Here is a 13,383-nt window from a genome sequence, read left to right as displayed (position 1 = left end):
CATTCTGACTGATATATAAGATTTTTCATTTTCATAATGTCTGTTACCTAAGCCTAACGCTTGCCACATTATCTTTGACGATTCTGGTAGGGTCCATTGTGGAATGATGACTCCTTACATTCGTGTAACACTTTAGGACTAATAAAATGTTTTCTCGTGACAAGAGAAGATATTGTTATCTTTGTATTACAGATGAGGAAACTAAGTTTGGCCCTGTAGTTTAACCAAAGTCCTGCCAGAAGTGAATGAGGGGCTATGACCTTCAGTCTATTCACTCTTGCTTTTGTGTTCTTTCCCATTAAAAGAATGCTGATTCTGTATTTAAATCTGTATAGCCTTTTCTTCTTTTTTAAAAGATATTTATTTATTTACTTCTTTGGCTGCTCTGGGTCTTAGTTACAGTACACGGGATCTTAAATCTTCATTGTGGCATAAGGAATCTTTATTTGCAGCATGTGGGATCTTGTTCCCTGACCAGGGATTGAACCCAGGCGCCTTGCATCGGGAGCAGGGAGTCTTATCCACTAGCTCCTAGCTTTTTCTTCGTGATAAAAGGAGGAAATAGCGCTCTGAAGCAAATACAGATGTAAGCTGTGAGATTAGGTGAAGCAGATATAATTCAGTGTAATGTGTATTTGTTGAAGCCCTTTTGTCAGGTTAAGTATTGAAGGAAATGCAAGATTACATGAAGCTTCTTTCCTTATGGAGCCTTATATTTAGCAAGGGCAGCAAGATGTGTGTACAATGAAAAGACACAGTGGATGTGATGAGTGCTATAAGGTGCTCCCAACTTTGGATGGAAGCCTCAAAAAGAGAAATACTGCTATTAGCCAGAGCAATAGAAGGAAAGTGGCATGTGAACTTAATTATGAAGTTTGAGATTTTCAAGGCAGAGATGTCTGTAAAGCACATTTCAGATGGAGGAAGGAATACAAAGAAAAGCAATGGCGTTGAAGATTTGCTGGAGGCCTGGAAAGTAGGCCTCTGTGACTGATACCCTTAGAGGATAATTGAAAGCAGGACAGAGCATTTAGGAAGATATATCCTGGATATATCCTGGCAAGCTGTAATAGAGACCTGAACTTAGAACAATGTGGGGATGAAAAAGAGGATAATCTATTACAGATACTATGGATGGATGTAAGGGATTAAGTGAAAGGAGTGAAAAAACGATGTGAGCAAATTGAGTTATGATGACCAGGAGGATTAACAGAAAAAGGAAAGACAGGAATAAAAAGAAGGTTGGCTCAAAGATTATGTTGTTTTTGTAAATGTTGAGTTTGAGATGCTAATGTGAGTATAGAGATTCTCAGCATTTATTGTTATTTTTTTCCAGTATTTATTCATTTCATATATATTCACCCTCATTTTTTATTCTCTGTATATTCCATGCAGTTATGGAACAGTGGATATGGTTAAAGTACAGATGTGAATTTGTCAAATTAATGGTTTTAACTACTATGGATGTTTCTATCTTGTATGGAGTTTGCAGTTGTGCCCATAATAGAATTAGAACCTGGAACCTGAGTAGAGTTCAGGGCCCAGCCCTATAGATATAGATGCAGTTAACCTGGCGTGCTGCAGTCTGTGGGGTCGCAAAGAGTCGGACATGACTGAGCGACTGAGCTGTACATGCAAATCATTGAAGCCGCAGAAGTGAAAAGGGTTGCAAGTAGCCAAAAATTTCAGCATAAGAGGAATTGGAGGTGAGAAATGAGGAATACGTGTAGATTATTTTGAGAAGTTTGACTGTGGGAAAAATCTGTGATAAAAATTCAAGGGACCATGCAAAATTGAGATTTAGTTTGTTTGTTTTAAGGAAAGAGGCTGCTTGCATTTGCCTTAGGGTCCAGTGGGAAATATTTGATTACATAAAAGAGAGAAGTAGTTCCTTAAAATATAGTTCTCAGTAATGTGAAAGCAGAAATGGAAGCGTTGATCTCAGGGAAAAATAAACCCTCAGGGTTTTCTAATTGTTTTGAATCTTGTTTGAATCTAATGTTTGGACAATCAAGTTAACTTTGGAAAATTAAGAGTTGATTTTTTGTTTTTGCAATGCATTAACTTTGAATTTCCTCTTAAGGAAATTTCCTCTTTTTTGAACTTTTTAAATGAAAGTAGTACTTCTATTGTGCTTTATTATGTTACACAACTCACAATGGTCACACTGCAATATTGGCTATAATATATTTAATAAATGATACTACACATTTATTAGAGTATGTCCAACTAGATGTCTGCAGGGATAATAAATTGTTCATTCAGATTTGTTAGATTTCACTAGTTCTGTTTTGTAGCATCCAAAATCAGCTGATAGAAACTTGTGGAAAAACAGCATCAGGTCTTTTGCCTCTTTTGTTCCAGGCTTTGCTTGCTTTGTTAACACCTCCTTATGTGTGTTTGGGTTTCAGAGTCGCCAATTTATATTTCCTGTTTCTAGTTGTTCTGAACTGGGTGCCTTTGGTAGAAGCCTTCCAAAAGGAAATTACTATGCTGCCTCTGGTGGTTGTCCTTACAATTATTGCAATTAAAGATGGCTTGGAAGATTACCGAAAATACAAAATTGACAAACAGATCAACAACCTAGTAACTAAAGTTTATAGTAGGTAAGTATAACAGGAGCTATGCTGGGGAATATACATGCATCATTTAGAAACATGCAGAATGTTACCGTCCACCCCTTAGATGTGACTAGGACACTTTTGGAGGTGGAGTGGTGTTTTTAACTAATATTTATTAAAATCCCAGAGTGCATTTAATTCAGGACCATAGGGAAACAATAAACACAATTAAACCATTGTCAACCCAGATGTTGATAAAGTAAAAGCTTCTACAATTTAGGTATAAGTAGAGCTGAAAGAATTAAACTTCAAACCAAAAGAAGAAAAGCAAGCAGATAGCTTTTAACCCTAGATATTTACAATTTGGGATTAAGAGGATGGGATATGAAATATATGAATGAATATGAAAAACAAGATGGGATATGAGAGAAGGTGAGTTACTTGTGGAGGAAAGGAATTGTGAGATACAGAGAAGTGCATTCTTTTTTGTAAACAAAGCAAGAAGCCTATAAAACCCTTCCTGTTGCAGCAGCAACTGAGGGCATTCGTAATAGGAGGATTTATAAGGAGCATACTTGGTCTGTTGGAGACTTGTATTTCAAGTATTTATGAAATAGCCTATGTAGCCAAGATGAAGTCCATTAAGGTGAGTGTTTAACTGTGCTGTATATTAACGACTGCATTTACAAATTTCAATGCTAGTGTCCAGAGACAACTATTTATAATGCTGTGATGTGTTCCTTGAAGTCATAAATATTGTGTGTGGTAGGGAAATGTGGGACAGTTTACAAAGTTGGGATTGTACTACATATATAGTTTTTATTCTATGATTTTAGCCTAATTTACCTCATAAATATTTCCAATGTCTTTATTTATCAAGAAAGCACTTTTAATAGCTGCATTGTCTATAATAAGACTCTAAGATAATTTAAACATTTCCCATATTTATATAATTTTGAGAATGTATGTGAGTATTCTTATACAGAAGTATTGAAGATCTATGATTATTTCCCATTATAATTAGGAATGGAATTAATATATCAAAGAGGAGAATATATTTTTTAATTTATTATAGTTATGTTAACTTCTACTATACAGCACATTCAGTTATACATATACAGATGTTGTTTTTCATATTCTTTTCCACTGTGATTTATTATAGTGCTTCCCTTGTAGGTCAGTTGGTAAGTGATTTATTATAGAATATCAAATATAGTTCCCTGTGCTATACAGTGGGGCCTTGTTATTTATCCATTCTATAAATAACAGTTTGTATCAGCCAATCTCAAACTCCGAATCCTCCTTTCTCCCACCCTCCTCCCCTTGGCAGCCACAAGTTTGTTCTCTGTGTCTGTGAGCCTGTTTCTATTTCACAGATAAATTCATTTGTGTTATATTTTAGATTCCATATGTAAGTGATACATCTTTTTCTTTCTGACTTCACTTAGTGTGATCTCTACCTGCCTCCATGTTGCTGTAAATGGCATTATTTCATTCTTTTTAACGACTTAGTAGTATTCCATTGTGTGTATGTATGTGTGGATATACATATTTTACCTTCTTTATCCATTCGTTTGTCAGTAGACACTTGGGTTGTTTCCATTTCTTGTCTGTTGTAAAGAGTGTTGCTGTGAACATTGGGGTGTGTTGTATCTTTTCAAATTACTATTTTCTGTGGATATATGCCTCAGAGTGGGGTTGCTGGATCATATGGCAGCTCTATTTTTAGTTTTTTAAGGAACCTCCATACTGGTTGCATTACTTTACATTCCCATTTACAGTGCAGGAGGGTTCCCTTTTGAAGGAGCAATTTTTTAAGTCCTTATTCAAGTGGCTTTTGTGAATGCCAGTTACAAAGTTTATAAGGTTAATTCTCTGAAGTTCCTTTTCATGAGAAATGTATCTACTTCTTAAAAAGTTATCATTAAAGATAGATTTATGACATTCTCATCGTGTTTACTGCTTTACAAATAAGGTTTTGGTGTCACTTTTTCACTTCAGAGTTTGGAAGGCTTATGGAATATTCTGAGGACAATGAGTGTGTTAATTTGGCCTGAGGGTAGTGGCCCAGTAAAAGGGCTGTAATTAGAAATAAAGGGATCCCCGGGAACTCGGTGGTAAAGAATTCACCTGCCAATGCAGGAGATGTGGGTTCGATCCTTGGGTCAGGAAGATGCCCCAGAGAAGGAAATGGCAACCCATTCCAGCATTCTTGCCTGGGAAATTCTATGGACAGAGGAGCCCGGCAGGCCACAGTTCGTGGGTTGCAAAGAGTCAGACACGACTTAGCGACTAAACAACAACAATAATAAATAAAAGGGGAGTTAGAGGTCTGCTATGGAGGGATGTCATGCCCAGGCTACTGCTTACGCACTAAATAAAAGAGCTCTCCAGAGAAGTACAATCAATAGAAATAAGATTTTTTTTTATAAGGAATTGGCTCATGGGATTGTGGAGGCTCAGAAGTCCCTTTGCAGTTCTTAGCGACCGCATGGATTGTAGCCTGCCAGAGAATTGTCTGTCGTGTAGTTTGGTGTGGATTCCAATCCAGGTCTGTAGGCCTGAGAACCAGGAATGTGCAGGGCAGACCAGTGTAGCGGATCAGTCAGGCAGAGGGTGAGTTCAGCCTTCCTTCGCCTTTTTGTTCTATTCAAGCCCTCAGCAAATTGGATGATGCCCACCTATACTGGGAAGGGCCATCTGCTTCACTCCACCAATTCAAATGCTCGTCTCTTCCAGAAACACTCCCAGAGACACCTAGAAATAATATTTAACCAGGTACCTGGGCATCCTTTCGACCAGTGAAGTTGACTCATAAAATTAACCATCACAGATATTTTCCTTGAGTGGTACAGAATCCATGTTTTGAGCCAAGAAACAGCATAGTAGAAGTTGTGCTTTAAGGAATATTGGTCAATTCGGGTCATAAGAATGGCTTCTTTATGGATCTGCCTCTACTAATCAATCCAGGGCACCACCAGGAGGACGTCTAAATGCAGGAAGGAATTCAGAGAATAGATACTGTGAAGAAGGGCCCAATGGAATTTGGTGAGCTTTTGTGATTTTTTTTCAGTTTTGTAGGGTAAAAACACCATTGATAGAAATAGGGAGCATTAAGTTCATCTGAGGTAGAATGAACTACAAGTGGTAGCAAGACAGGCATCCAGAGGAATGTCCAGTGGGCAGATAGGAACATATGACAGAAGTTCTGGAAGGAGGGGAAGGCTGCAGAGAGAAATTTCAAAGTCATCAGTCCATTTAGAGGTGATTCTGAAGTTAGGAGTTTGACTTAAATCCTCAAGGGAGAACATGTGACAAGCTAAAAGACTGAGCTTTGAGTCCAAAGGTAGGCCCCTATTTCAGCCTTTGGAGAAACTTCACAGGCTCTGTTTGACAAGTGGTACTCTTCTGAGATCCCAAAGCATGTGGCATATTTCTTGGGTTGACTTCAGTGCTCTGATAGAGCCAGCTTTCATAAGACAGTAATTCCTAATGTGTCAAACTTATAAAATAACCTTCTGTTATATTTTAGTTTCCAAGTCAGAATAAAAGATATCTCGGTTTAAAAGTATAGTTTTATAGTGAACAGAAGTATATTCTGAACAAATTTAAGGCTCACGTGACTGAGTCCAACCAGATGACATAGTTTTTTTTGTTGTTTTGGGAGAAAAATAACTTAAAGCCTTGTCCTGACAATAGAGCTGTCTTTCATTTTATATGAGCAAATGATTAGGGGAGGCTTCTCTGGAGAGGTGATACTTAAACTGATACATGGAGAAATCTGAACTTTGTTTGTTATTAAAATTCTTCAGTGGCTTTCCCAAAATTTGTTTTAAAGACTTATTGAAGCAAAGTAACTTTTTCCCTCTTTTATAAGATGCTGTGTATGCTGTGTGTGTGTGTAGTAGTTGCTCAGTCCTGTCTCACTCTTTGTGACCCTGTGGACTGAGGCATAGAGATTATCATACTAAATGAAGTAAGTCAGACAAAAACAAATATCATATGATATTTTAATTGCTCAGTTGTGTCCGAGTCTTTTGTGACCCCATGGAATGTAGCCCGCCAGGTTCCTCTGTCCATGGAATTCTCCAGGCAAGAATACTGGAGTGGGTTGCCATTCCCTTCTCTAGGGGATCTTCCCGACCCAGGGTTTGAACCCCAGTCTCTCTCATTGCAGGCAGATTCTTTACCATCTGAGTCACCAGGGAAATCCCAAAGATGTTGTGAACTGTACTTAAATAAGAAAATATTCTCTTTTTTCTTACACATTCTAAGGGGAACCAGAAAAAAATGATGTGTTGTATAGAAAAATAAAAAAATAGTAAAAGGCCATGGTTTTTAAAGTCATAGAGCACTTTACTGAAACAGTGCTATGAGTCGTTCAATGATGTTTAAATGCTTTCATATGCCAGAGACAGAGATGAAATGTTGATACAATCCCTGCCTTTCAAAACATAGCTATAGGAAGTAGAATTTTACAGTGATTATCTGATGAACAAAATCCATATTTTGACCAATTTTAAGATGACTCAGTGTCAAATTTAGCAAATGGAAATAATGTTTCTTATGTATTTTTAAATAGAAATTTTTGTACATAAATTCTAATTTTTAGTGTGAGTCTAGAGTTGATACTGTATATTTGCTTTAGTTCTGATTCTCATACCGAGTAGTGTGTGTGTAGTCTTGGGGAAAATTATGTAAATTAGCTAAATTCGTTTCTTTGATTATGAATAAAATAGTATCAAACAGTGAGCATAGCACCTACCCCTTTCTAAGTGCTAAGGAAGTGTGCTTGGTCACTCGGCCGTGTCTGACTCTTTGTGACCGCATGGACTGTAGCCCGCCAGGCCCCTCTGTCCATGGGATTCTCCAGGCAAGACTACTAGAGTGGGTTGCCGTGCCCTCCTCCAGGGATCTTCCCGACCCAGGGATTGAACGTGGGTCTCCTGCATTGCAGGTGGATTCTTTACCATCTGAGCCTCCAAGGAAGCCCACTAAGTGAAAATTAGCTACTACAATTATTGTAGGTTGATGATAACTGCAAGCTAGAGTCTGTATCTGTTACATGATCAAGGCATTTAACCAGTAACTGAGGATTTTGTAGAGCACTGTGCGCCTGGTCTCTCAGTTGTGATCCGCTCTCTGTGGCCCGTGGACCGCAGCCCACCAGGCTCCTCTGTCCATGAGATTCTCCAGGCAAGAGTACTGGAGTGGGTTGCCATGTCCTCCTCCAGGGGATCTTCCCAAACAGGGATCGAACTCGAGTCTCTCTCATCTCCTGCATTGGCAGGCAGATTCTTTATCACCACACTACTTGGGAAGCCCTTTATTACAGTTTCCTGATTTTTTGGGCTCCAAAATCACTGCAGATGGTGACTGCAGTCATGAAATTAAAAGACGCTTACTCCTTGGAAGGAAAGTTATGACAAACCTAGATAGCATATTAAAAAGCAGAGACATTACTTTGCCAGCAAAGGTCCGTCTGGTCAAGGCTATGGTTTTTCCAGTGGTCATGTATGGATGTGAGAGTTGGACTGTGAAGAAAGCTGAGCACCAAAGAATTGATGCTTTTGAACTGTGGTGTTGTTGAAGACTCTTGAGAGTCCCTTGGTCTGCAAGGAGATCCAACCAGTCCATCCTGAAGGAGATAAGTCCTGGGTGTTCATTGGAAGGACTTATGCTGAAGCTGAAACTCCAATACTTTGGCCACCTCATGTGAAGAGTTGACTCATTGGAAAAGACCCCGATGCTGGGAGGGATTGGGGGCAGGAGGAGAAGGGGACGACAGAGGATGAGATGGCTGGATGGCATCACTGACTCAATGGGCATGAGTTTGAGTAAACTCTGGGAGTTGGTGATGGACAGGGAGGCCTGGCGTGCTGCGATTCATGGGGTCGCAAAGAGTCAGACACCACTGAGCAACTGAACTGAACTGAATGGGCAACATGGTATAATTTTTTCTCAAGTGTCCTTTGGATCTGTTTTAGATGATTTTGCATATAAACTTGAAGATGAGAGGCAATATTCTTTTCAGTTGTTTTAAAGTGTAGACCGAGATATCATTTTATAATTGCATTTCATAATAGAATCTGGTAATTCTTTTTTATTTATTAACTGTTATTCTATGTAATTTACTTAGTTTTTGGTGTTTAGAAGAAATAATACTTACATCCCAATGCTTGCCCCTCACTGTTCTTGGAACAAACTGTAAGAATATAGAGAAATAAAGATTGTCTATTTATTGTTATTCATTTAAGTTAATGTACTAACTTGAATTCCTGTGAAATACAAAGAAATGACTTTAAAGTACTAATTATTTCTCAGCAAAAGTAAGTTGAAAATATGGGGTCATTAAATTTTGCAAGCTTTTATAAGAAGCGTTAACATTTTAATGCGGATAATTTGGTTCTTATTTGTGACAGACTATGGTCTTTCACAAGGTGCTTAATTTTATTTGGGAAAGTATCATTGGGAAATAACAAATGCTAGAACAGAGAGTGAACATTTAAACCCTATTATACGTCAATTAAGTTAGAATGAACTATTATCAAAAACCTAACATTCTTAAGATTGCCTTTAAAATGGCAGCCATTTGGTAAGGTTTTAAGATTTGCTTCAAGTATATTAGAAGTGTGTTGAAAATAAAACTATTAATCATCTGACAGATTTAGGTGCCACTGTGTTGCATGCACTGAGAGATTTAGAGGTTTAACCAAAAACAAAGCGCCTGCCCTCCAGGAACTTACATTGTTTTCTGATCTTTCAAAATCACCATATTGGTGGCATTTCGGTGATGTTTCGGTTCAGTCAGTTCAGTTCAGTCGCTCAGTCGTGTCCGACTCTGCGACCCCATGGACTGCAGCACCTCGGGCCTCCCTGTCCATCACCAACTCCCGGAGTTTACCCAAACTCATGTCCATCGAGTCGGTGATGCCATCCAGTCATCTCATCCTCTGTCGTCCCCTCTTCTCCCGCCTTGTCTTAGTTGTGTTTAACTCTTGCGACCCTTTGGACTGCAGTCCTCCAGGCTCCTCTGTCCATGAGATTTTTCAGGCAAGAATACTGAAGTGGGTTGCTGTTTCCCTCTCCAGGAGATCTTCCCAACCCAGGAATTGAATCGGCATCTCCCATGTCTCCTGCATTGCAGGCGGAGTCTTTACCCACTGAGCCATCTGCGATGTTGGGAGTTTAAAAATACTAGCTGATGTTAATATTTTAACATCTCATACATCCTAGTATTTTCATTATTCTTGAAATGAAACTAAATATTAGGGCCTTCTAAAGTATTAACCTTATTTATGTGTGACATTTTCCAAAGTAGTTCTTGAAATTCACTTTCTAATACATAGTTAATCCGTGTTCTATTCGGTGGTCATTGGTAAGTTGTTATAACTGGGAGTAAAGTCCAGTATTTGAGAGGTGGACTCTGGAGCTACCTGCCTTGTTTTAAATCCCAGAAATATTAGAAACTGTGTGACCTTGAACTAGTTACTTAACATGCCTAAGCCAGTTTTTCTCATTTGTAAGAGGTGGGGAGTGGGGCATAGTGCATTCATAGTACCAACTATATAACATTCATATAAAAATTAAATGATTTAGGAATTGATAAAGCCTCCAATAAATCTGAGCTGCTCTGTGCCAGTGATATTCATTATTATAAATTGTTTTTAGTGTTATTTTCAGAGAAGTACTAATGAACGTCAAAAAGAAAAATTCATTCATAATCCCATGCTTTCTTTAGATTTGTTAAAGTAGGAAGTAGCAGTCCACATTTTCCACCTTTTCACTTCTCTGCAGACAACTCCCACCAGTGGAATTACTATTAATAATCTAATGTGTTCTTCCCAATTTTCTCCAGTGCTTGTGTATTGACATGAAAGCTGGGTGATATTGAACAAAATGGGTCTAGAAGCAAAATGGGTAGCCTTCCTCAGTGATCAACGCAAAGAAATAGAGGAAAACAATAGAATGGGAAACTCTAGAGATCTCTTCAAGAAAATTAGAGATACAAAGGGAGCATTTCATGCAGAGATGGACACAATAAAGGACAGAAATTGTATGGACCTAGCAGAAGCAGAGGATATTAAGAAGAGGTGGCAAGAATACACAGAACTGTACCAAAAAAGATCTTCATGACCCAGATAATCACGATGGTGTGATCACCAACCTAGAGCCAGACATCCTGGAATGCAAAGTCAAGTGGGCCTTAGGAAGCATCACTACAAACAAAGCTAGTGGAGGTGATGGAATTCCAGTTGAGCTATTTCAAATCCTAAAAGATGATTCTCTGAAAGTGCCACACTCAATATGCCAGCAAATTTGGAAAACTGAGCAGTGGCCACAGGACTGGAAAAGGTCAGTTTTCATTCCAGTCCCTAAGAAAGGCAATACCAAAGAATGCTCAAACTACTGCACAATTGCACTCATCTCACACACTAGTAAAGTAATGCTCAAAATTCTCCAAGCCAGGCTTCAACAGTACGTGACCTGTGAACTTCCAGATGTTCAAGCTGGATTTAGAAAAGGCAGAGGAACCAGAGACCAAATTGCCAACATCCATTGGATCATCGGAAAAGCAAGAGAGTTCCAGAAAAACATCTACTTTTGCTTTATTGACTATGCCAAAGCCTTTGACTGTGTGGATCACAATAAACTGTGGAAAATTCTGAAAGAGATGGGAATACCAGACCACCTGACCTACCTCTTGAGAAATCTGTATGCAGGTCAGGAGGCAACAGTTAGAACTGGAAATGGATCAACAGGCTGGTTCCAAATCAGGAAAGGAGTACGTCAAGCCTGTATATTGTTACCCTGCTTATTTAACTTTTATGCAGAGTACATCATGAGAAATGCTGGGCTGGATGAAGCACAAGCTGGAATCAAGATTGTTGGGAGAAATTTCAATAACCTCAGATATGCAGATGACACCACCCTTATGGCAGAAAGTGCAAAAGACCTAAAGAGCCTCTTGAAAGTGAAAGAGGAGAGTGAAAAAGTTGGCTTAAAACTCAACATTCTGAAAACTAAGATCATGGCATCCGGTCCCATCACTTCATAGCAAATAGATGGGGAAACAGTGATAGACTTTATTTCTGGGGGCTCCAAGATCACTGCAGATGGTGACTGCAGCCATGAAATGAAAAGACGCTCCTTGGAAGAAAAGTTATGACCAACCTAGACAGCATATTAAAAAGCAGAGACTACTTTGTCAACAAAGATCCATCTTGTCAAAGCTATGGTTTTCCCAGTCATCATGTATGGGTGTGAGAGTTGGACTATAAAGAAAGTTGAGAGCCAAAGACTTGATGCTTTTGAACTGTGGTGTTGGAGAAGACTGTTGAGAGTCCCTTGGACTGCAAGGAGATCCAACCAGTTAATCCTAAAGGAAATCAGTCCTGAAATTTCACTGGAAGGACTGATGCTGAAGCTGAAACTCCAATAATTTGGCCACCTTTTGCGAAGAACTGACTCATTTGAAAAGACCCTGATGCTGGGAAAAATTGAAGGCAGGAGGAGAAGGGGATGACAGAGGATGAGACGGTTGGATGGCATCACCGACTCAATGGACATGAGTTTGAGTCAATTCCGGGAGTTGGTGATATACAGGGAGGTCTGGCGTGCTGCCGTCCATGGGGTCGCAACAAGTTGGACACGACTGAGCGACTGAACTGAGCTGATTGAATTTGCCTGAAGGATGGATTATAAGTGCTGTATTCTTACCAGTGAGAGTAATGCAGAAGCAACAGATAACAAGTAGATGCTGGAAATTCTAGCTGTACACTTAGGCTGCGAGGAAGAAAAAAGTTTCTACTAGTTTTAGTTCTCTGTCCAAGAAGGAAATACAGACTCATTTTGAGTCTACCACATTGATAAATTTTCAAAGCTAGTTAAGATTGGCAATGAACATTGTCACTTATCTTGCAGTTGTGAAACATCGTACAGGCCCATACCCGAGGTGTTATGCGTCCACTCTCACTCTGACAGGTACACTATCCCACTTTCTTCACATGACTCACTCTAGATCATCCTGCAAGACCCACCTTCTCCAGAGCTAAATGTCCCAGCTACTTGCTCCCAAAATAGCCTGTGCAAACCTATCTTGTAAAATTGCTGTTTGTGTCTCTTTTTCAATTTTTGACTATAGCTTTCTAGAGGAATGACCATAACTTAATCAACTTTGTATTCTTAGCATCTAACATGGTAACTGGCATAAATTAAGGTCAGTTATAGCTCAGTGGTAAAGAATCTGCCTGCCAATGCAGGATACACAGGTTCAATCCCTGGGTTGGGACGATCCCCTGGAGGAGGAAATGGCACCCTACACCAATGTTCTTACCTGGAAAATCCCATGGCCAGAAGAGCCTGATGGGCTCCAGTCCATGAGGCCTCAGAGAATCGGATACCACTGAGCAACTAAGCACAGACATAGCTAGCTATTGGGGAAATTAGCTACTTTTTAAAATCTAGTATGAACTCCAAATGGGGAATAGTAAAGTTAATTCAGTTGTGAAATTAACCTCATTTGGGTTTTGTCCCAGTGTAAAGTGGAGAGTAAGTAAACTTTTCCCTTAGAAGAATTCTATTAGGTTTGAAAGAAAAATAAAATCCTTAACCCTAGTGTTCACGTCTGTCTGCTCTCCCTACTTTCACAGATTGTCAGCAACTTTCCTTATACCTTTCTTCCCAGAGAAAGTAGAGGTCATTAAGCATGAATTAGGTGTCTGAGTTTCTTCTCACATCGTCTTCACCTGCTTTCTTCTGACTTTACATGAAGCAGCAGGTCCGTTCCTTGTAATGGTAGTCCTTTCATCTGCGTTCTTAC

General features: G+C 39.2%; 1 protein-coding gene across 2 annotated transcripts in view; it reads left to right on the top strand.

The window, feature by feature from the left end:
- The window catches only part of ATP10D (ATPase phospholipid transporting 10D (putative)), a 123,826-nt gene that overhangs the window by 34,288 nt on the left and 76,155 nt on the right, over positions 1-13,383 (top strand). For both annotated transcript variants that reach the window (XM_043438341.1, XM_043438340.1), the window contains exon 3: positions 2,412-2,606. In XM_043438341.1, the coding sequence (XP_043294276.1) occupies positions 2,412-2,606 (195 nt within the window). The remainder of the gene's footprint in view (positions 1-2,411; positions 2,607-13,383) is intronic.

Source organism: Cervus canadensis, chromosome 19 (genome assembly GCF_019320065.1).
Source record: "Cervus canadensis isolate Bull #8, Minnesota chromosome 19, ASM1932006v1, whole genome shotgun sequence".
NCBI lineage: Eukaryota > Metazoa > Chordata > Mammalia > Artiodactyla > Cervidae > Cervus > Cervus canadensis.
The sequence above is the reverse complement of the archived record's forward strand: the minus strand, read 5'-3'. Positions and strand labels throughout refer to the sequence as shown.